Source organism: Vanacampus margaritifer, chromosome 20 (assembly GCF_051991255.1).
Source record: "Vanacampus margaritifer isolate UIUO_Vmar chromosome 20, RoL_Vmar_1.0, whole genome shotgun sequence".
Lineage (NCBI taxonomy): Eukaryota > Metazoa > Chordata > Actinopteri > Syngnathiformes > Syngnathidae > Vanacampus > Vanacampus margaritifer.
In genome coordinates, this window is record NC_135451.1 from 15,146,749 (window position 1) to 15,168,404 (window position 21,656).

A 21,656-nucleotide genomic window follows, 5' to 3' on the forward strand; every position below is an offset into this window, starting at 1 on the left:
TTTCAACATATTCTAAAAAATTCACACTTCATGTGCTTTCATTTTTTTTATTTCCAAAAAATGTAAGGTTTTCCTATAGTCACCCAAAAATTTCCCATTCATTACAATTGAGGCCAAATTTCCCCCATTACTTATTTACCATTCATTCCCATTGACACATTCAAAATAACAGATTCAAATAGTTACAATTTAAATATTTGTGCTTATTCAGTTCACCTTATGAACGCGACTTCCCTTTTTGTATAAAAATTTGAACATTTGCAAATGATTCACGGCATCTCATTTATTACCCCCATTCATAAAATTAATCAAATTGTCTAAAGCCCTAAATGACAAATATTCACCTCCAGTCTCCACAAATATTGACCAATTAAAACCATTCAAACGTCAACATATTCAGCTCATTTCATGTCATTCAAAATATCATTCCACGTGAGCCTTTCGGCCTTCACACGCAATTTCTCTAGAAAAATCCGAAATATGGATCAATATTATGATGCGATGTGTGTATTGTAGTTGACCCGTGACGTGTGTTCTAGTGTACGCCAGAAGCAGAGTTGAGCTTCCTGCCCACAGCGGCTCACTTTGGCTCATCACGGCACAGTCACATGACCTTTACCATCGACCCCGTCGCTGTCCGCAAAAGGTGAGTCAGCATCAGTCCAGGGATTCCGTTTGGCGGCCTCCATTTACGCGTCGTCCTCGCCAGCGTGTCCCTGCGGTTGTCGCTTCGAACCCGAGCTCAGGACGGCTTGTTGCTGCTCCTGTCCGACGCCAACCAGATGGACTTCGCCATCCTGCGGCTGGCGGCCGGCCGAGCGCTGATGTCGGCGGACCTCGGGAAGGGCGCCGCCACCGCGGCCTCCTCGGTCGCCGTGAACGACGGGAAATGGCACACGGTGGGCGAAACGCGGTTCACGCGTATCCGAAAACGTGCGCGTAAACCCGCACCGTGCGCTTTCCAGGTAACTGCGGACGTCAGCCGGCGCTCAGTTTGGGTCTCGGTGGACGCCTCCGCTCCGGACTCGGTGGCGGTCAGAGGGAACCAGCTGGACGTCAACAGCAGACTGTACCTGGGCGGGCTCCCGCGTGCGCATAACACTCGGAGAATAAACGTAAGATGCACGTCACGCGACAAATACAAATTATTGTGGGATTTATATATTTAACTAGAAAAATTCCCGCGGAAATTTTGAATGGGACTGCTGACTCTTGCAAGGTGGAAAGGCGCATGTATGTAGTACTTGTAGCAATAGTAGTAGTAGTATAGTAGTAGCAAGTACTTGTAGTAGTAAGTAGTACTTGTACAAATATAAGTAGTGCTTGTAGTTGTAGTAATTTTAATAGTAGTCAAATGGCCAAGATGGCCGCCGACCCAGGTGGGCGAGGGGGAGAGAGTCCTTGGCGTACCTAATCAATTGGCCAAGATGGCCGCCGACCCGGGTGGGCGAGGGGGAGAGAGTCCTTGGCGTACCTAATCAATTGGCCAAGATGGCCGCCGCCCTGGGCGAGCAGAGTGGCAAGAATCCTGGGCGCACCTAATCAATAAGCCAAGATGGCCGCCGACCCAGGTGGGCGAGGGGGAGAGAGTCCTTGGCGTACCTAATCAATTGGCCAAGATGGCCGCCGACCCAGGTGGGCGAGGGGGAGAGAGTCCTTGGCGTACCTAATCAATTGGCCAAGATGGCCGCCGCCCTGGGCGAGCAGAGTGGCGAGAATCCTGGGCGCACCTAATCAATTGGCCAAGATGGCCGCCGACCCAGGTGGGCGAGGGGGAGAGAGTCCTTGGCGTACCTAATCAATTGGCCAAGATGGCCGCCGCCCTGGGCGAGCAGAGTGGCAAGAATCCTGGGCGCACCTAATCAATTGGCCAAGATGGCCGCCGACCCGGGTGGGCGAGGGGGAGAGTCCTTGGCGTACCTAATCAATTGGCCAAGATGGCCGCCGCCCTGGGCGAGCAGAGTGGCGAGAATCCTGGGCGCACCTAATCAATTGGCCAAGATGGCCGCCGACCCGGGTGGGCGAGGGGGAGAGTCCTTGGCGTAGATAATCAATTGGCCAAGATGGCCGCCGCCCTGGGCGAGCAGAGTGGCGAGACTCCTGGGCGCACCTAATCAATTGGCCAAGATGGCCGCCGCCCTGGGCGAGCAGAGTGGCGAGAATCCTGGGCGCACCTAATCAATTGGCCAAGATGGCCGCCGACCCGGGTGGGTGAGGGGGAGAGTCCTTGGCGTACCTAATCAATTGGCCAAGATGGCCGCCGCCCTGGGCGAGCAGAGTGGCGAGAATCCTGGGCGCACCTAATCAATTGGCCAAGATGGCCGCCATCCTGGGCGAGTAATAATATTTATTTTTTTTATTTTATTTTATTTTTTTCTGAGTAAAAGGGGAAAAAAACTTTTTAAGTGCAAACTAACATGGCGTGATGTTTTGTAATTAATAAATGAAACCTTTCCAATAAAAAATAAATAAATAAATCATGTGATCGATAAAGTTAATCGTGATCCAACATCCACGTGCCAGGTGACAACGAGTCTTCGCGGTTGCCTTCACTCTGTGAGCGTGAACGGCGTCATGCTCGACCTCTCTCGACCCACCTCGCAACATGACGTCACTTCCTGTTTCAGTAAGGAGGAGACAGGAAGTTACTTTAATGGCAGCGGCTACGCAGCACTGAGTGAGTAACGCTGACAAAAAAAGGTGCCCGTTCGGATTGAGAAGCCAGTGTGAAATTTATTCACGTGCACGTTTGTGTGCTCAGTGCGGGACGGGTACAAGGTGGGTTCGGACGTATCCGTGTCTTTGGAGTTTCGGACCGGCCAGTCGGAAGGCGTCTTGCTTGGTATCAGCAGTGCCAAGGTGGACGCCATTGGACTGGAGATGATCAAAGGACAGGTGAGGGCACCTGAGCGCGAAAATGAAATATTTAACAATATTGATATCACGTCCGCTTACAATATTTGTGTTTCGTACCATGCTCAGGTGGTGTTTAACGTGAATAACGGGGCGGGCAGAGTGTGGGTTGCTTCTGGCGGTCCCGTGTTGTGTGACGGACGCTGGCACCGCCTGCTGGCCCGGAAGACTAAACACACCCTGAGTCTGAGTGTGGACGGGAGGAGCAACTCCATCACCAACCCCTACCCACAATCCACCTCTGCCGAGACCAATAATCCCGTGTTCGTGGGTGGCTACCCAGGTGAGGTTGACACGCAGACACGTTGTGGGGCGTCGTTGAGGAAACCCCTCGATGAATCTTTTGTTCTTTTCCGCAGACGGAATCAAACAGAATTGCCTGTCAATCAAGTCGGCCTTCAGAGGTTGCCTGAAGAATGTTCATCTCGTCAAGTCGCACCTCAGCAGCCGTCTCGACTTGAGCCAGGCCTACTACTCGTTGGGCGTCGCCCCCGACTCGTGTCCCGCTGCCTAGCGACGCTTCAAATGTTCACGCCGCATCTTTCTTCTGACAAATAAAAGAGCTGAACATGTTTACGTTATCTTTACTGATTTAATTCCTTCCTGTTTACTTTCATCTTCATGTTTGCGTACTCATTCTCAGCTGCATCTAATTGCTAACAGGTGTGTTTTTTTGTCACACCAGAACGAGAACTACTTCCTTCCTTGTCCCAAGAATGCTGGGAAATGTAGTTCAACTAGCCTATGGTGAGTACATTGACTCGTTGAACTGTCAAAACAAGTTAGCATTTAGCATTAGCTAAAGCGATGAAACACATTCGCTAGTCACCAGATTGACTAGCGATTAAATTTGTTATTTGCAAACACACATGCTACTGTTAGCAAGACAATAGATTAGCAAGGAAATTTTTAACATTTTCAAAACTTAGCTGGAAAATAAGAACTGCTTGTGACAAGTATAATTGTTTGTGAACAAAATTTACTACGTTCGCATTTAGCCGCTCGGTGAGCTTAAGAAAAGTTGTTAAAACAAAACAACATGAATGATGACATCATGATTTTATTATGCCAGTCAAGTTGTAGACGTGATGCCATATTATACATCAGGTGGTTTAAGGAACAATAAATAATATATTCATAGCAACATACATCGGTTACAATAATGAGGCAGAGTACAACGAAATGAAATGTTCCTGTTTTGTGAGCTTATTGACGTGCCAAGTGAGCAAAGGTGACACTTTTTTTTTTTTTTTGCAAATAGGTAGCTAGATTAGCATGCTAACATCGCTAATGTAGACTGAAGCACTTGTTAAAAGTTGACGGGCTGGTGTGAAAATAGGAGCTTTTTCGTCGAGTAGGCGAACGCGACATCAACAGACTGCCATGTTGGTTAACATTACAGCCCTTATAATGTTGTGGGGCACCCGTCGTGTCAATCATTAAAAGAACACAATCAAGTATTAGCGGCTATGCTATGCTGGCAGTCATGCTGTTTATAAACTTTACTCCAGACAGGAAGTTGCAATCAGCGTGTCAAACTAAAAGGTGAGCAAATATTACAGTCGGTTTGTGTCGGGAGCATGAGGTCAGGCTGCAGAGTCAATGTAGGAATTGGTTACGTGGGGTCGTTCGGGGTCATTAAGCTTCCTGAAAGACACAAAGCGCCGCGACGTAAGTGGATGCTCGTGCTAATTAAATTAGCATCCGGGTCTTTTACCTGATCGTGGTCCGTCCCCGTGTCTCCAGAAATCACGATTCTCTTCTCAATCCTGCTTTCCGAAATCCCTCGATTCACCGTCTGACAACAGAGAGAGAGCACACGGAATTGAGTTGACTTTGTCTTCTTCTGGCGCCTCGGGGTTTTGGCCCTGACCTTGGTCACGTAAGACGTGCTGGACATCTCGGCCGCGAAGCTCTGCGAAGTCAGCGGCAGGAGGACGGCACGATCCGCGTCCGCTCGCCTCTGAAACGCCAACAAATGGATCCCGCGTTAAGCTAGTCAGTCGCGCTCTTTTCGTTAGCATGCCTTCAGATCACGTTCCGGACTTCCCCAATAACTAAGAAAATCTTTTCCTTTTCTGCCACAACTCCCGATGACTTGGACTAGTTTTCTTTTTTCCCTTGGTTTGTCTCTACTTTCCAAAAGTGGATACAAAGTGCCCTCACCCCTGAAGCTTCGAACATCCAAGTCCTCCTCGCCATGGGAACCACCTGACAACGACACATGAACCACGAAAAACTGTTTCACTTCCAAGCCTCTCCATCCATTGGGAAAGTTACACTCAACCACTTGAGGTTTACGAGGACCGGTCAAATGGGACTTGTGCTTTCACAGGGACGGGTTTTAGGGAAAGGGTTTATAGGGAGTGGTTTCACAGAAACCTTTCAGAGGTTCATTGGTAGTGGTTTCACAAGGACAGGTTTCACAGGGACTGGTTTCATTGGAATTCTGAGGGATTTCTTTGTCTGGGATCGGTTTCTGGGACCAGGTTCTTGTTACCTCCCGCAGAGGTTCTCCATCCTTGTCCTGATGGTCAAGGTTGCAAAGCGGCGCTTCATTGGTTGAGTCTTGGCAGGTGTGCAGCGGTAGAGTGGGGGAAGGGAAGTTCCCACGCGTCCTCCAGCCATCTTCCTCCTCCTCCTCCTCCCCTTCTTCATCCTCAGAAATCTCAGAGTCCTCCTCGTCACGATAGCGGAGCGCTGAACTCATCGTGGCCAGAACTGAACCAGGCCTGGAGCTCATGTCAGCCTCTGTTGTCACAACGCCAGCTGGCGGGCTTTGTCTGACTCCAGCCTCCGTGGCTTCTTCCACAACTGCCTGCGCTAACACGCTGATAGCATCTTGGCTAGTCTCGCTAACGTCATCGTCACTAGCCTGGCTACTCAGCTCGTCGTCGTCGTCAAACTTATCCTGACGGTTGAGCCACTGAGCATCTCGAATGACATCTACGACGATGGCCTCGGCGGCGGCATCATCATCAGCGTGAATGACTGAAGCCCCCCCTGGTGGAGGCGGCGGGGGATGACACGGAGGCGGTCCCAAAAAACCTTCTGGTGCTACCTGGCACAATGACTCCGACTCCTCCCCTGGCACCACCGTGATGGTCTGGACCCTCTCCGAAGTCTGAAACAAAGAAGGAGCCAGATGGGCATGAAAAGAGAGACGGATGAGGATTTAAGTGGGAACAAATGCCAACCATCAGTAGATTTTCTTCTCTGAAGCTTTTTTGTTGTCTGGCCGACTTCAGTAAAGCGTTCAGCTCGGGTGACATTTCGTTGAACTGAGGCTGCGCACACACATACACACATAGTAACATCAAACATCATTTGCTTAGGAAATACTTAAGACATAGCAGATGAATCAAATTGACGGCTGGTGAGTTGCCAGTTTTGAAATAATGGCAGGTTATGCTTATGCAGGGGTCAGGGGTCAAACATAACCGTGCTGTTGCAAAGGCTGAAAGTGAATGCAGAACACAAAGAAATAAGAATGTTTGTTAATCAGATGAGCAGCGGGAAATAAAATGTTTCTAGTCATTCAAAATGGTATAAAATGGCTCCCTGGTACCCTGCAAATTAATCGGTGGTGACTCCAATTCAGGTGCCAAATGGCCGTAAAGACAAACATCGAATCTGAATTTTCGATTTGAATCGGAACGACTCATAGCATATCGTCGCCTAAACCAGTAGTTCTCAACCCCCGGTCCTCTGGGACCCCAATCCAGCCTGTTTTCCATGTGTCCCTCCGCCAACACAGGTGAGGATCGTTATAAGGCTTCAAGCAGAGTTTGCTGATTAGCTAATCGTTTGAATCACCTGTGTTGGCTGAGGGAGACATGGAAAACAGGCTGGATAGGGGTCCCCGAGGACCAGGATTGAGAACCGCTGGCGTAAATAGTCGTCACAAAGAAAGGTTTGAATGACAACGCTCACATCTCGGTATGTGTGGCGTACGTCTGCGGGTAGTGCACATGCGACGGGTGAAAAGCGTGCTGCCTTGCTAGCTTAGCAATAGCTTGGATAACGCTGGTTGTCAAAACCAGGTCCAGAAATGCATAGCACAGCATAGCATAGCGCTGCCACGGAGGGCTAGCTAGCATTGGGGGGCGGGACTTGCACACACCTCATCCTGGGGCTGCTTTAGGGGCGGGTCTTCACCTCCGCAAATGTCGGGAGTTGCGGCTCCTCTGATTGCCACAAGAGGCGTTTCCACCTGACTAATGAGGCTGGATCGTCCCCCAGTGATGACATCATCACCTGTGGACATCCTGCCTCGTACCAACGTTACTTTCTTCGTATTGAAAGTTTCCGTAGTAACATTGTTGTTTATGGTGACAATGCTGCCGGGGGTGATATCGTAACTCCGCCCCAGAGTGATGCTCCTCTCTTTGATTGGCTGTGGCGGTTCCTGCTTTACCTCCTGCTGTGTGTGCGCGCACACACACATTAAATCAGTATCCAATCACAAGCCCCTGATCATGAGCCTCACCTCATCCGCCTCCAAAGGTTCGATCATCGGCAAATCGTCAAGTCGGCGAACGGGCGACCCCGCCAGGCGCTTTTCCCACTCGGTCGGCCCCCCCGCCGGCCCCCCTCCCTCTAAGAAGGAGCGCCGCAGGTCGCTGATGGCGCTCACCACCTTCTCAACCTTCACCGGACTTGAGATCATATCCTGGCGGCAGAATCAGGAGGTCCGCTCAACAAGACGGCTCAACACACCACGAGAAACAATCGGCCACCGTTTTACCTGATCGCTTTTTAACAAATCTTCTTCCTGCTCAGACTGACACAAAAAGACAGGTTAGGGTTTCTTCCACACTTTTAGTCGACTCATTATTACCTCAGTTCCTGTCAGGTCTCCATCTACGGTCTCTGTCAGCTCTGTCTGAAGACACAAATGAAAAAACACGAGCCGTTATTATGTTGACAGCTTCTATTGAAGTGTGCAGTTGACAAACATCTGTTTTCATAGCGCTGGTCCTAATCCGAGATGGGAAATCCAAGTCCAGAAAGTAAAAACCCTGCTACGGCTCCTTTACCTTTTTTAGGAGCTCGTTCACCTGCCAGTTGAGTAGAAGCCAATCTGTGGCAGAGGTTTTACTTTCTAGAACTGGATTTCCCATTTCTGGTCCTAACTCGAGAGTCTCGGGCGAGCTGCAGCCAATTCCAGATGACCCGACTTCAGGTGCAACTTGGGACTGGTCGCTAGGTGCCGGTTACACTATTTCTGTTTCCTTGTAAGGCTTCTGGCAAACGTCCGAAAGCCGCAGAGGGAAGTGGTGACGTTCCAGGGTCGTGAAACAGATTACATAGAAGAACCACTGAGATGGTTCCAGTTTTGTGTCGTGGTTCTCAAGATCGGTTTTGGCCTCAAGACCACTTTTTTACGGGTCTCTTGTCTTGTCTTGAATCTGTGGCATTTTCACTCAGTCTTGTCTCGGTCTGGGACTAAGCGGACTCGTGATTTTTAAAAAAATTTTTTTTATCAAGACCGGTCTAGACCAGGTCAGTGGTACTGCGATCCGTGCGAAACGTAGAATTTAGGTGCTGCACTGCCCTCCCGGCGTTGCCTGGAGTGTCCCACCCCCAACATACAGACAGTGAATGAAGAAAAAATGAGTCTTGTTTCGTTCACGACCTCCAAAAGTCTTGGTCTTGTCTCGGTCCCAGATGGAGTCCACTTTGGCCATGAGTGCAGGAAGACAACCTCCCTTGGGATGGTCTGTGTACTTTAAGTTTAGGGGCACCTTATGACATTTAGGGTTGGGTTCACTCAAGACTCCTGTGATTGGCTAGCCGACAAGTTCCCGGGGTGTGCCCCCGTGTCTCGCTATAAGCCAGCTGTGATCGGTTCCAGCTCACCCTAATCCTCAGCAGGAAGCGCCACAAAACATGGACGGCTGGCTGATGAGTTTGAAATGATATTTGTGTTTTTAGCGGACCCGTCGTTTGGCGTCGGCAAAATACAAACATTTTGAAGCTTGTTGTCGACTTGCTCGGGAGTCAGCGGACTTTCCGATGCCTCCGTTAGTTTGCTCAGCTCCGCCTCTTGCTCCGCCCACTGCTCTGCATCTTGCTCTCCCATTTTCTCCGCCTCTTGATCCGCCTCTTTCTCCGCCTCTTTCTCCGCCTCTTGATCCGCCTCTTTCTCCGCCTCCTGCTCTGCGTCTTGCTCCGCCCCTTTTTCTACCTGCACCTCCACAACTAGCAATGAAGAAAAGATAAGATGATGAGGGAAAAAAAGAGACAAGATTTTGCTTTGTGTCACTTTTTCCACTTACTTGGTATAAACGCCGCCTCCCGATTGGGTCCTTCATCGGTCTGCTCCTCCCTCCTCTTCTCGGGCGTCACCGTGGTGATGAGGTCACTGACAGTGATGGCTTTAGACACCATATACAGACCCGTTCCCATGTCTACACAAACACACACACACACATGCTTAAGTCTTCATGGTCCTCTAAAAAAAAAAAAAACAGCCAATGAGAGCTCAGGACATGCATAGCAGCCAAGGCAGCAGCCAATCGGCTTCAGTCCTCAGGGTGCGCATTAGCATATTCTTTAACGCCGCCTCCAAAGTGCAAAGAACATTTTGGATGCTGACGTCCTGCAATTCTGGGACTGGACTTCCCCGTTCGCCACAAACGAGCCCCGACAAGAGCTTTTAGCAGAACATCAGCTTCTATCAACCTGTGCGATTTCCACATGCCAGACAAGGTGGGGATATTGTGGCAGCATTCCGCACAGAAGATAATTAGAAATGTGACGGCATCGCTGAAACCACTGAAAGACAAAAAATTTGGAGCGACAGCTTTCGTGTCCGTGCCGTACAGCAAACAGAACATCGATCAGCCACACAGAAAAAGACAAGAAACTTGAGCTTGAGCAGGCAGCGTGAAGAAAAAAAAAAAAGGAGGCGTGGCCACCTGTGAAGCTGACACAGCTGGTTTCTTTCCTGCAGCCAATAAGAAGCTTAATAAGGAAACGTGTCGGCACTGTGGCCAATCATAGCCCAGTTCTGGTGCTTGATTGACATTTTTACTCTCTACCTGTTTGTGTGCTTCCAGTGATAGCTGGAGAGCCATTGAGAGAGGATGTGGGCGTGTCATTGGGAGCTGAGGACCAATGAAAACTCTGGTCATTGACATACATTAAAAAATTTTTTTTTTTTTTAAAGGATTCCCAAAACCTGACTAACAAACATGAAGTCGCTAACTAGATCCCCAAAGGACCGTTATTGGATTGGATGTATTTTTTCTGTCTCTTTACAGATGTGTCAAATCCAGGTCCAGAAAGTGAAAAACCTGAATTTCAAACCTCTGTCTATTTACACGTTGATAAGAAAAAAAGCGGACGTGTGGACCGTAGGCGCCATACCTCCATCCAGGCTGCGACTCAGCAAGTTCCTCTTGCTGATGCATCGTGGGAATTGGGGGGCGGGTCTGGAAATCTGAGCGCTGACCCTGCGGGACTGCATTTGAGTGCGGCCGCTGTAGCGGAACTTGGAGCCGAGAGTGAGGAATCGCTTGGGCGGTTCTTCCGGGGAGACGAGTCTGAGGAGCAGAGAAAGGTGGCGGGGGTGACGATGGCGCGAGGCGGGACATTCCGACGTGACACTTTGCCAACCTGAAGAAGGAGTGATGCTCCACGCAGACTTTCCACAATCGCTTGGCCGCTCGGTGGTTGAGCAACTTGAAGGCGATCGTCGATTCAAACTGTTCAAACTGGACACAAAAGAGACGTTCGTCTCTCAGCTTATCAATCAGTTAAAAAAAAACGTCACCTCTTCCGGGCGGATCTTGATGTAGAAATTGTTCCTTTTGTAGGAGATCTTCAGGATCTTCGGCCAGGAAAACCTGTTGATCCTCAGTCGGTCTCTGTAGACCAGCAGGCCGCTACTGCACACGCCCAGCATGATGGCCACGCCCTCCGAGTCCTACGCACACGCACGAGGCGCTTGTCAAACGGGGGCTGGCGGCGTCTTGACGCGCGACGGGCTCCCGACATCAAATGAAGCAAATCCAAGCAGACAAACGTGGACAAAACACACGCCGTCTTACCTGGGAAGGACCTGAAGACAAGCAAGCAAAGCGGCTTCCTACCAGCTAGTCCGTTCAAAGCAAAACAAACAGACAAGACAAAAAAAAAAAAAAAAAGCCGATTCACCAAGAGGCACATCACAAATGTCCGCTCGTCTCCATGAGCGCAAAGAAAACCGTCTTAGTGGTAGTCCTGCATCACTGCTGTGAACAGAACCTGTGAGGGGGTTCCGTGCCAAATGACCCGCCCCAAAAATCGGAAAATTTGAAACAAGCAGATTTTGATTGGAATGAAACTTGGTGTACTCATTGATAGTGATGGCAAGGCACTAAATTTAAAATTTTAGGTCAGTCGGAGCAGGGGTTTGGAGGCTATGGCAAAAAGGGGCGTGGCCACCTTTGAACTCGTATCTCAGAAACTACTGGGTCGATATTCATAAAATGGATATTTTTGGAAAGGGAATTCAACAAGGATTCCAAATCTGTTGTCATTTAGAAGATTGCATGTTTTAGTTAGCCTGGCCAGACGCACACACTTTCTTCGAAAAGAAAGTGGGTCTGGACAAGGCGGCAATAGACAGCGATTCGGATCTCTCCAGGATTGTTATCAGACTTATGCAGAGCTTGCTGATGAGCTGATCACGAATCAGCTGTATTGAAGAAGGGAAATATCCAAAACCTGCAGGATTCCGGACCTTGAGGTTTTTCATGAAATTTAATCCCTCACATGTTCTCTTAAAAAAAAATAGTTTTTTCCCCCAATGAATATTCAACTTTCAAAAAATAGTCAAACCTGTTGAGGTCACGTGATCCACGAGGTAAATTTCAAGGTCAAATTACAGGTCACAAGATCGAGTTAAACATGCATCTCTGTCTTCTAAATGATTTATTTCGAATCCTTTTTTAAATCCCCTTTCCAACAACACTTGTTTTGTGAAGATTGACCCAGTATTTTCTGAGATATGGGTTCAAAGGAAGGTGGCCACGCCCCTTTATGACGTAAATGTCCAAACTCAGCGTGGCCGTAGCTCCCAAATCCCTGCTCCGGTTGACCTGAAATTTTTTTGATTTGGGGTTATGCAAGCACTATCAAACAAGTAAACCAAGTTTCATTCAAATATAATCTGCTCGGTTAAACCCACTGGCTGATTTGGCACGAACGACCCTCAGTACACACACACACACACACACACACACATGTAAAACAAAAAACAAGACCACTTGAGACTTTGCTCAAATTGGGAACAATGTAAAATTCTGCACTTCGGCAAAGGGGTGCGTACTACGACTCATCCAGAAAAAAAATTTGTGCGTAAAATGAAACACAGAAAGAAGGCAGACGAGACAAATTCTGAGGGCATTATTCAATTCACTTTGCCGGCTTTATGCATGAGCTGAATCAGACGTAATGGAAAAATCAGTGGGCAGACGCGCGCACACACACGCACGCACACGATCGACTACAGGCAAGAAGTGGGTCATGTATTGGCGATTGGTTGTAGAACAGAATTTGTTCATGTCAGGCTTTTCTCTTCTCTTGAGCCATTTTATTAGGAACACCTGCATGTCAACATCAAGCTCAGAATCGCACAGAATGTTGAAAATGAAAACGTAAAAAAAATTAATTTTAAGCAGGACATTTCTCGTCATTCAACAATTGCACGTGTGTGTATCGGTGGGTTTACCCTGGCGTGATGAAGGTCAACTCCATACATGGAAAGTTTCTTGACGTTTTCCAGGAAAAGCATCTCGGCCTCAGCTGGTGTCATTCCTCTAAAAGACGATCGCAAATGTTGACGCTGTGAAGAGCTTGCGTCGCCACTGACGCCATTTCCGAGAAATGAAATCTGCGTTTTCAACCTGTAGCTTTTGTGAAGCTCCATGATCGTCTCCTCCATTTGCTTGCTTTGGTTTGGAGCCAAGGAAAGTTCACTCACGTAATCGGAGCCGCATTCGTCTGAAGGGAGGACAGGATGAGGGACAGACAGGAGGACAGGATAAGGGGGAAAGACAGGACAGGATAAGAACGTGAAGGACAGGATAAGGGACAAAGCGAAAGACAGGGTGAAGGGCAGAAGGACAGGATGAGGGACAGACAGAAGGACAGGATGAGGACGTAAAGGACAGGATAAGGGACAAAGCGAAGGACAGGATGAAAGATGTGAAGGACAGAATAAGGGACAATGTGAAGGGTAGGATGAGGGACATGGAAGACAGGATAAAAGGACAAAGTGACAAAGACAGGATTAGGGACAGGACTCGTAGCGGGCAGGAGAACGTCAAGCGTAGTGCGTTACCCGCGTCGTAGTCCCCGAGCTCGGATTGGACGGTGTAGGAGCCGAGGACGGTGTGAGTGGCGAAGGAACACGGAAGTCGACCCGAGGCCACGTCCTGTCTGAGCTGCAGACACAGGAAGTACCTGCCCACAAAGTCCACACCGTAACGCGGACGCCTTGACTTACTTACTGGCTGGATTTTTTTCATCAAACCAGCTGACCCCACTCCAGCTCCTGATGTCACTCACGATGCCACGCCCATTAAAGGCACAAGTCCAACTAGACACAGACAAACTCTGGATAGAACTGAATCGACCTACCTAGTGATGTCCTCAGAGAGTTGGGCAGGGTTAGGGGGGTAAAATTTGACATTGAAGGAGAAATTCCAAGGGACGCCTGCAAGCACACACATTTGACCTTGTCACCTCTGACCTCTTCAGGTTATACAAAAGTCCATTTTCACAAGCGTTGCTGACCTCTAAGCTGTTTCTTCATCTCCTTCCCAGGATCCAACCAGTTCTAGAAGACAAAGTTCAAAGGTCACAGGGTTCACCAATGTGGGCTACGGAATCGGCGCGCCAACCTTGTTGTTGTCGGCGTCCCTGAAGGACAAAGCGAAGTAGTCTCGCTCCAGCAGGTTGGCGTGCTCACAGACTTTGTCCAAAAGCTGAAGACCGCGAGCGCGTTTCTGCACAAGTGGCAAACGCCGTCAACAAGGTCAAATTGACACCTTGCAACCCAAATACACACCACTAAGGCCTGCTACCAGAGGTGTCAAAACCAGGTCCAGAAAGTAAGACCCTGCCACAGTTTGACAACACACCGGAGGTTCTACTCAACCGGCAGGTAAGCAAGCCGGTTGAGTAAAAGTACCCGTGGTGAGATCTGTTGTATGTGCTGAAGTTTTTTTTTCCAGGCTCACACTGTGCTCCCCTTTGGGAAGAATGACTGTTGTCTTTCTTTTCTCCCTCCCTAATGCCTTCATTTCACATCGAAGACCTCAGGGCACTGAAAAGTGACTCCTGACAGGTCTTGCCGTCCTGTCTCCCTCTGTTGGTCTTTGTTTTTCATGGTTCTTGGTTCCGGGTTGCGCCTGTTCAGAATCGGAATCTGTTTGGTTACCAGGGTTGGGGAATCCAGGTCCAGAAAGTAAAAACTGTGTCCGGGTTTTGACTTTCTGGACCTGGATTTCCTAACCCTGCTAGTCACACGACATCATCGACGCCATCGAGGTATGACGTCACGCAGTTGCTGGGCGCTCTCACCTCCAGCGTGCAGCTGAAAACGGATCCGTCCAGTAGGGTGACTTTGGTCTGCATGGTCCTGAAGCTCAGAGACCTTCGGACAGGGGACCGCTGAGCGCTCCGCTCGTCGGCCCATGGGACGCCCTCCCCTAACTTATCGGGTGGGAAGCGATGTCAGGTTCCTGCCGCGCCACGTGACAAGACGTTTCTTTACCTGCGTGGGCGCGGCCGCCACTTTGAGAGACTCCGCCTCCTGCGCCTCCTGCTGCTCGTTTGTCATGTCGACGGAGCTGCGACGACGACAGAACTCGTTGAGCGGCTACGCATATCGATTAGCGACACAAATGAGGTCAGGTGAGCTTCTACAAAATCACACAATCAAATATGGATTTAAAAAAAAAAAGAAAAAAGATTTGTTTTGTGGATGTCAAATTTTTGACCCGCCAGCTGTCATGTGAGGGTCGCCATGGCAACGCTTGAACCAGGGATGGAGAAAAAGGGATTATGAGAATGTGCTCTGTTTTTCAGTCGGTCGATGTGGGTCAGTGGGGGGGGGGGGGGCGGGGTCTGAGGGGAGAGCGAGTGGGGACAATTTTTTTTTTTTTAATAGGGATGTTCGATACCACATTTTTTCAAACCCATTCCAGTACAAGTAGTCACTGATACTGATGTTTCCCAAAAAATTGCATTAAATTGTATATTCTTCTAATTTCTAGTTCTTGATCGTAAAACGGCCACAGGAGAGTGAGTGTGCGACTGTGTGTAGTAAATCAATTTAAATTTCCAATTGAAAATAATATTTAAGTCCATAAAATAATGCAAATGAAACAATATGATGAGTATTTCAAATTTTCCATGCAAGTGTTCACTGTCAAGCAGAAACTTCCTATGTCCATATTTGGTCAATTTCCCCCTTTTTTCACAAATGGATGCTACGTAGGCGGTTTACTTTTACAAATGATTTCACATTCTAAACTGCAACAAATGACTTGCTCGCTTTGATGATTCAAGTTTTTTTAGTTTTCCTGAAAAGGGATGCTTTTAGATTCTGCCCGACATAATCCAGCGATATTTTACAACATTAGTTTTCTACCACAAAGCATTTTTATATTAAATAATGTATACTTGTGTTAAGGTCACTTGAAAAACTTTAGTGGAAAAAGAAACAATGATCTCTGCCTATGTGATTTATAGCTTTTGCTCAAATTCCCGATATAAAAGTCGTCTTAATAATATGCACTAGTTTGTATTTTCCAATTGGCTTTGATTGCAAACGATTGCATGGATGCTTTCATCCTGCAGAAGGAAACACCCCAGTCAGCACAGCACAGCACAGCAAGGCACAGCATAGCACTGCAACGCAGGCGCACAGCTGCAGCATGATGAAGCAAGTGGAGGGGGTCGTAAAAAGTCTTCATTCGCTCCAGAGACGTCGAACAAAACATCGCGCGGGGTTCGCTCTTTTGCGCGCGTCTTCAACATGCAATATCGTTCATCAATTGCAAGGTGAAGGTGTCCTTACCTCGCCTGCCGGCATTCGGGGCGCTCGCCCTCTTCGTCGCGGTTACGGCCACGGGTGAGCGTTTTTTTTTTTTCTCTCTCTCTCTCTCTCTCTCGCTCTCCAGAACGTCATATTCGCTGGCGCAGTGACGTCATGACGTACAGGACGGGCGGGGGTGTCTCAACTGAAATGAGTCGCACATTTTCGCGTGACTTTTTATGAATAAGTCATGAGATGTTGTCGGGTCACGTCTCTCCATCTCGGTGACCCTCATCTCATGTTTTATGGTTTGATGATCACCTTTGACCCCACGCCCCTAGAGAGGATTTCCCTACAACTTTTGTGGGCACTTATGAGTTGCTGCTTATGATTTTTTGTTCTTTTTCGACAAACATTATTTCATAAGTTAATTTTAAGTTGTCCTTTAAAATTGTTCTTATGTTCATAGCTGGCTTTCTTTTATTTTACTTATGTTTTTTTTATTATTATTCTGTTACATTATTTGTGTAAGTGGAGGGAAATGATCTGAGTAAAGCAAGAAGAACGTCTTTGCACACATAGCAGAAAAGACATCTTGCTTTGCGATCATTAATGATCGGTGAGTTGCTTTCGGATCTTTTCTGTGATTCGTGACAATATGTGGGTTCAAAGGTCAGCATTTACATGAATGTTGTGGAAACTGCGAACATTGGGGGAATGTAATCAGGCATGGGACTTTTGTGTCTGGTGATTGAACAGGTGAGCAACTTGACTGAATGATGGTGCCTGAACTTTGTTTTCTTTTCAGCACTTGTGTTTCTTGGATACTGATGTTGATTTTTTAGAGCCCATTTCGATGTCTGTAACACACCCATCATGGCGTGTAACACATGTTGACGTCACGGCACTGCCAAGTAACCCAAACATGACGAACCGGGTCAGAAATGGCACCACGTGAACATGTGGACCGCTCTCCCTGAAAGCCGCCGTGCGTCGCGGCAGCGCGCATGCGTGATGAGCCGGCAGGCGCTCTGTCTGGGATCTTCGCGTGCAGGCGCAAAGCGCGGCCTCGACGACGACGACATTAACAACATCAACAACAACAACAAAAAGAATAACAAGAAGGAGATCGGCGGGCAGGAGGTCCAGGGTTTCTGGCAGCCGGGCCTCCGGTGAGCGGACAGAGCCGAACATCCCGACTGCTGCCGACACTGAGGTATGAGCCCGCCGCGCCCGCGCCCTGTTCGCGGGGATGGCTGCGCGTTCTCGATCCGCTCATGGCCGCCTGCTCGCTCTTGCTGCCCGCGTGCCTGCGTCTCGCTCCCGGGTAGAGCCGCGAACGCGAACGGCCGCGCGCAGAAGTCCGCCCGCCACTGATAGTTACGATCCAACCACACAACACGCAAAGTGAACCGAGAGCTCGGCGGAAATCGCCATCTTGTGCCTTGAGTCCAACGGCAGCCAGCAGGCCGCGAGTCCGCCATTTAACAGCACAAACATACGAGCCGTCGTAGTCCTAGCGGGCGGGCGGTTGGCCGTCTGCCGGGAAGGACACAAATGTGCTTCGGTCGTTGGTTTATTTAGCCTAGTGGCGGCTTCGCGTCGGTCTTTGATGAGCTCTGCCACGAAAATCAAGCAGCGGCTTCACCATTTCGCAACAAAACGTTTCCGTTTAGGCGCCGTGCACCTTCGGCCGACCGCTCCCGCCTCCACGCAACCCCTCGGCGTCCCATCTTGTGCCTGGGCTTCGGTTTCGTGTCCTACTTTGCTTGTTAGCAGCTCCATGCTAATCGTTAGCTCTTTGAAAAACGTCTGCGCGTGACGTCACGTGCACACGCACACAAGTTCAGAAGCGCGTGCCCGCGATCCAAAACGTTCACGACGTCGTTACAAAAATTCCTTGACATTTTGGCGCCACTTTAAATTGATGTGTTTTTGTGTGTGCCACTTTTCAAACTTTGAGCTTTACTAAAAACGTAACGTAGTAAATTTGTAATAGTAATTGCCAATTCCCAAGTTACGTCACAAGTCAAAATGGCGGCCAACTGTGAAAGGAAGCTCTCTGCTCATTGAAAAGCATTGTACTTTGAATAGTAGTAATTTGATTTGTGAGGATTATTTAGGTTTCAAAATGTGGTTTGACCACTAGAATAATCTGCCTGGTTGTGGTTTGTATGCTAGTCATAGGCAAAAGCAATACAATACGCCATCTGTTTACACTATGTGAAGAAAGCTTTTGCATTGTGGAAATATCACAAATGCACGGATTTTCGGAATTGTCAATAAATTCCTCTATTTTCTACTTATCTTAATTTGGGCAAGAGACGACCAGTCGGCAGTCACATGTCGACAAAAAAATTATTCACACCTATGGCCAATTTAAGAGGCTTAATTGAACCTGGCTAGCATGCATGCATACTTTTGGAATGTGGGAGGAAGCCGAAACTCGTCCCCGAATCTGTAAAATAATTTCAAAGCCCTGTCCAAGTGAAGAGTGAAGGATGTGTGTGACGCTCCCGCGGCGCAGATGGCCGAGACGGTGAAGTACGTGGACGAGGAGCACAAGAACGTCTTCCTCAAGTTGCTCAACGAGCAGCGTCTGGAGGGCGAGCACTGCGACATCGCCGTGGTGGTGGAAGACGTCAAGTTCCGCGCTCACCGCTGCGTCCTGGCGGCCTGCTCCAACTACTTCAAAAAACTCTTCAAAAAACACGAGGTAACCGCACAAGCAACCCGGCGTGGAGCGCGTACGGCAGAACTCATGTGCACGCACGTGCAGGTGGACAACTCGTCCGTGATCGAGATCGACTTCATCCGCTCGGACATCTTTGAAGAGGTGTTGAATTACATCTACACGGCCAAGATCTCCATCAAGAAGAGAGACATCAACCTGATGATGTCGTCGGGACAAATCTTGGGCATCCGCTTCCTCGACAAACTCTGCTCTCAGGTAGGCGCGAGCGCCTGTGTCGAATTGGAGAAGTGCATATTTGAAAAAATATTGTGTTGTCTATTGATATTTGTTTCTTAACTATTGTGAGAAATCCTGATCAATATCTTCACATTAATTATAAATAACATTATTAATAGCAATTTGAATAAACTTATTTCAATAGTGTGTATCAAACTGGCTAGTTGCGCAATGAGAACAGGGAAGTGGGCGGGGCTTATAGCTTCTCTGGTCTTCCCGCAGAAACGAGAAGACACGCCAACCGAGGAGAAGGACAAGTTTCATTACGACATCGCAAAGATGGTCGCCGAGGCCGAGGTCAACGCTCGATCCCGTTCGCAATATTTGTCAACGTCAACGATGGCCTCGCAACAACGCTCGCTAAGCTACCGGGGGGGCGGCTGTTGTTCCGCCTTGGCGGAAGTCGTCTTTTTCTTCCTCCTGTTTTAATGGCGTGTGGCGTGTGTGTGTGGGTTGTGCAGGTTCTCGGGGAGCACGAGGACACGCCCACCGCAGATGACCTTGTCGCGGCCACGGCCAATCAGGAGCTGGATAAATCTCCCAACGCGGCGCTGCGTGTGCAGGAAGCCATTTTGAAGGAACTGGCCAATGAGCACGTGCATAAGGTAGCGCAGATGGGAAATGGAGTTGTTGACTTCACCTCGGATGTTCATGACTTGACTTGAGACAGGATGTCTGTTTTTGCCTTTTGATTAATACAACCATAAATCCGTCCTTTTAATGTCTTTTTCCCCAAATTTTAAATCTATATAACACAAGATTGGTACTGCGTAAAAATTTTAACTGAATTAAAAATGAATGTGAATCGAATCGGGTCCTTATCAACAATGTTGCTAAATCCTCATTAAGGAACGGAGCTGTTAGCTGTCCTCGAAGTCGTTAGAAGTCGCTAAATGATGTCATTGCCTAATTTGCATAATCAACCATTTGCATGTGATAGTAATGGACACTGTCGGAGAGAGGAATAACGTCGTTAAAAAACACCTTAAAACAAAATCAGAAAATGTCGCTAGTTTTGTCGCCAGTCGCTTTTGACCAAAAAAAAAAGTCGCCAAGTTGGGAACACTCCTTGTGAATCAAACTGAATCCATTTTGGAAATCGGAATCAATCAATAAATGTGGATTTTGTACTCGCGCGTGACCTCCAGGTGTCCTGCTACGATCAAGACGTGACGGACATGGAAACGGAGCCAAAAGAGCTGGGGGCGGAGCACCACGCCACCCAGACGCTAACGTTCGTGGACAGCATGGGCGAGGTGAAAGACGAGCAACCGCCCGCGTGGGCCACGGCCGCCGCCGACATGAAGTTCGAGTATCTGCTCTACGGACACCGAGAACAGCTGGCGTGTCACGTGTGCGCCAAGACCTTCTTGGACGAGTCCAGACTCAGGTAGCCGGCGGACGTCGCGGCCGACCTCGCCGCTTGGCGCGTGCGTGACCCCGTGTGTGTGTGTTTAAGGAAACATGAGAAGCTCCATTCGGCTGAGCGGCCGTTCGCGTGTGAAATCTGCGCCAAAGCCTTCACCACCCACGCTCACCTCAAAGGTAAGAAGACGCCGCCGCCGCCGGCAGGCTAGTTAGCGCTTCGGATGTGACTCCGCCCTCGCCCGTCTGTTTCAGAACACCTGAAGATCCACACGGGCTTCAAGCCATACAGATGCGACGTCTGCGGGAAATCCTTCATCCGAGCTCCGGACCTGAAAAAGCACGAGCGAGTCCACAGCAACGAGCGGCCGTTTGCCTGCCAGATGTGCGACAAGGTGTGTGAGGACGACATGAGACCGTCCGTCTGTCTGGCCGTGTGTTTTTCTCACCCACCCGTCTGTCTGTCTGTCTGTCTGCAGGCCTTCAAGCACAAGTCTCACCTGAAAGATCACGAGAGGCGACACCGAGGAGAAAAACCTTTTGTGTGCGCGTCGTGCACGAAGGCCTTCGCCAAGGTGCCCATGTCACATGACTTCCGCACGCACAATCTTGACATTGCTAGTTCGTGTCCCAAAATTTGGCCTGTATAATATAATTATTTATTTATTTATATATGTATGTATATATAATAAAAAATATATATATTATATAATTAAAACAAATATATATGTATTATTTAGATTTATTATATATATATATATATGTATTATTTAGATTTATTGTATATATATATATATGTATTATTTAGATTTATTATATATATATATATATATGTATTATTTAGATTTATTATATATATATATATATATATATATATAATCTGACTTTATGTACTGTAGAATTCGTCTCATGCCTTTAAGGGGTGTGGCCTAGTGAGGCTTTTGTAAGTTGTGCCTGACAAATGGCTCACCTTGCCCACATGCAAAAACATCACAATACCATCATCGTGCCATTTTTATTTATTTTATAAGTGGAGAAAATGTCAAGTGGCGGTCCCGGACCATGGATTTGTTTCCTTGAAATGCTCTCTGACGTTTGACCTTTTTTGCGTTTGTTTGTCGGCAGGCGTCCGATCTGAAGCGTCATGAAAACAACATGCACAGCGAGAGGAAGTTGAGCAATCCCCTGCAGAGCGACACGGAAGCCCTGCAGGCGGCCGCCATGGCCGCCGAGGAGTCGCACATGGACAACTTGAGCTGCTCCTAACGTACACAAAACGCTCGCTTCCATTTCAAATAAAACTTTCTGTTCAGTTTCATGAGCACAAACGTTCACGCGGCTCGAGTCCTGCTCGCTTCTGTTGGTTGCCAC

General features: G+C 48.4%; 3 protein-coding genes across 11 annotated transcripts in view; 2 read left to right on the top strand and 1 right to left on the bottom strand.

Annotated features, from left to right (window-relative positions):
- lama1 (laminin, alpha 1) overlaps nucleotides 1-3,489 on the top strand; it is a 28,192-nt gene extending 24,703 nt beyond the window's left edge. The window contains exons 57-63 of the mRNA XM_077554839.1: nucleotides 540-646; nucleotides 710-899; nucleotides 966-1,115; nucleotides 2,524-2,677; nucleotides 2,762-2,895; nucleotides 2,983-3,196; nucleotides 3,273-3,489. Coding sequence (XP_077410965.1) covers nucleotides 540-646; nucleotides 710-899; nucleotides 966-1,115; nucleotides 2,524-2,677; nucleotides 2,762-2,895; nucleotides 2,983-3,196; nucleotides 3,273-3,427 — 1,104 coding nt within the window. The 3' untranslated portion in view covers nucleotides 3,428-3,489. The remainder of the gene's footprint in view (nucleotides 1-539; nucleotides 647-709; nucleotides 900-965; nucleotides 1,116-2,523; nucleotides 2,678-2,761; nucleotides 2,896-2,982; nucleotides 3,197-3,272) is intronic.
- Nucleotides 3,490-3,957: 468 nt separating this feature from the next.
- Nucleotides 3,958-16,215, bottom strand: LOC144040478 (band 4.1-like protein 3). 8 transcript variants are annotated; one of them, XM_077554683.1, is made up of 26 exons: nucleotides 15,992-16,215; nucleotides 14,684-14,759; nucleotides 14,491-14,622; nucleotides 13,809-13,913; nucleotides 13,702-13,744; nucleotides 13,546-13,621; nucleotides 13,247-13,368; nucleotides 12,810-12,906; nucleotides 12,635-12,722; nucleotides 10,971-11,015; nucleotides 10,694-10,846; nucleotides 10,537-10,634; nucleotides 10,288-10,463; nucleotides 9,960-10,025; nucleotides 9,195-9,326; nucleotides 8,885-9,117; nucleotides 7,754-7,798; nucleotides 7,661-7,696; nucleotides 7,403-7,585; nucleotides 7,037-7,333; nucleotides 6,111-6,200; nucleotides 5,414-6,037; nucleotides 5,080-5,124; nucleotides 4,787-4,876; nucleotides 4,631-4,711; nucleotides 3,958-4,560 (listed from the first exon to the last, which is right to left on the bottom strand). In XM_077554683.1, exons 2-26 carry the CDS (start codon nucleotides 14,747-14,749, stop codon nucleotides 4,552-4,554), a joined length of 3,132 nt encoding a protein of 1,043 aa, XP_077410809.1. In that variant the 5' UTR covers nucleotides 14,750-14,759; nucleotides 15,992-16,215; the 3' UTR covers nucleotides 3,958-4,551. The 8 variants fall into 8 exon arrangements, with proteins under 8 accessions (XP_077410809.1, XP_077410808.1, XP_077410810.1 ...); XM_077554682.1 differs by having other exon boundaries at nucleotides 7,037-7,336; nucleotides 15,992-16,213; XM_077554684.1 differs by lacking the exon at nucleotides 10,971-11,015 and having other exon boundaries at nucleotides 7,037-7,336; nucleotides 15,992-16,211.
- On the top strand, nucleotides 15,798-21,617 carry zbtb14 (zinc finger and BTB domain containing 14). Of its 2 annotated transcripts, XM_077554697.1 has the most exons (11): nucleotides 15,798-16,045; nucleotides 16,758-17,165; nucleotides 18,477-18,665; nucleotides 18,729-18,899; nucleotides 19,143-19,217; nucleotides 19,382-19,525; nucleotides 20,069-20,310; nucleotides 20,380-20,465; nucleotides 20,541-20,680; nucleotides 20,765-20,860; nucleotides 21,411-21,617. In XM_077554697.1, exons 3-11 carry the CDS (start codon nucleotides 18,477-18,479, stop codon nucleotides 21,549-21,551), a joined length of 1,284 nt encoding a protein of 427 aa, XP_077410823.1. In that variant the 5' UTR covers nucleotides 15,798-16,045; nucleotides 16,758-17,165; the 3' UTR covers nucleotides 21,552-21,617. The 2 variants fall into 2 exon arrangements, with proteins under 2 accessions (XP_077410823.1, XP_077410822.1); XM_077554696.1 differs by having other exon boundaries at nucleotides 15,798-17,165.
- The last annotated feature ends 39 nt before the right edge of the window (nucleotides 21,618-21,656 follow it).

What these genes read in the sequence shown, in the direction of transcription:
- LOC144040478 (XM_077554682.1), bottom strand. Translation starts at nt 14,749, where the DNA reads ATGACAAACGAGCAGCAGGAGGCGCAGGAGGCGGAGTCTCTCAAAGTG. An exon ending in GAGCTTCACAAAAGCTACAG is followed by an intron (nt 12,723 to 12,809) that starts GTTGAAAACGCA and finishes ATCGTCTTTTAG; the next exon opens with AGGAATGACACCAGCTGAGG. An exon ending in GGATGTTCGAAGCTTCAGGG is followed by an intron (nt 4,877 to 5,079) that starts GTGAGGGCACTT and finishes TTGGCGTTTCAG; the next exon opens with AGGCGAGCGGACGCGGATCG.
- zbtb14 (XM_077554696.1), top strand. Translation starts at nt 18,477, where the DNA reads ATGGCCGAGACGGTGAAGTACGTGGACGAGGAGCACAAGAACGTCTTC. An exon ending in CCAATGAGCACGTGCATAAG is followed by an intron (nt 19,526 to 20,068) that starts GTAGCGCAGATG and finishes CGTGACCTCCAG; the next exon opens with GTGTCCTGCTACGATCAAGA. An exon ending in CCTGCCAGATGTGCGACAAG is followed by an intron (nt 20,681 to 20,764) that starts GTGTGTGAGGAC and finishes GTCTGTCTGCAG; the next exon opens with GCCTTCAAGCACAAGTCTCA.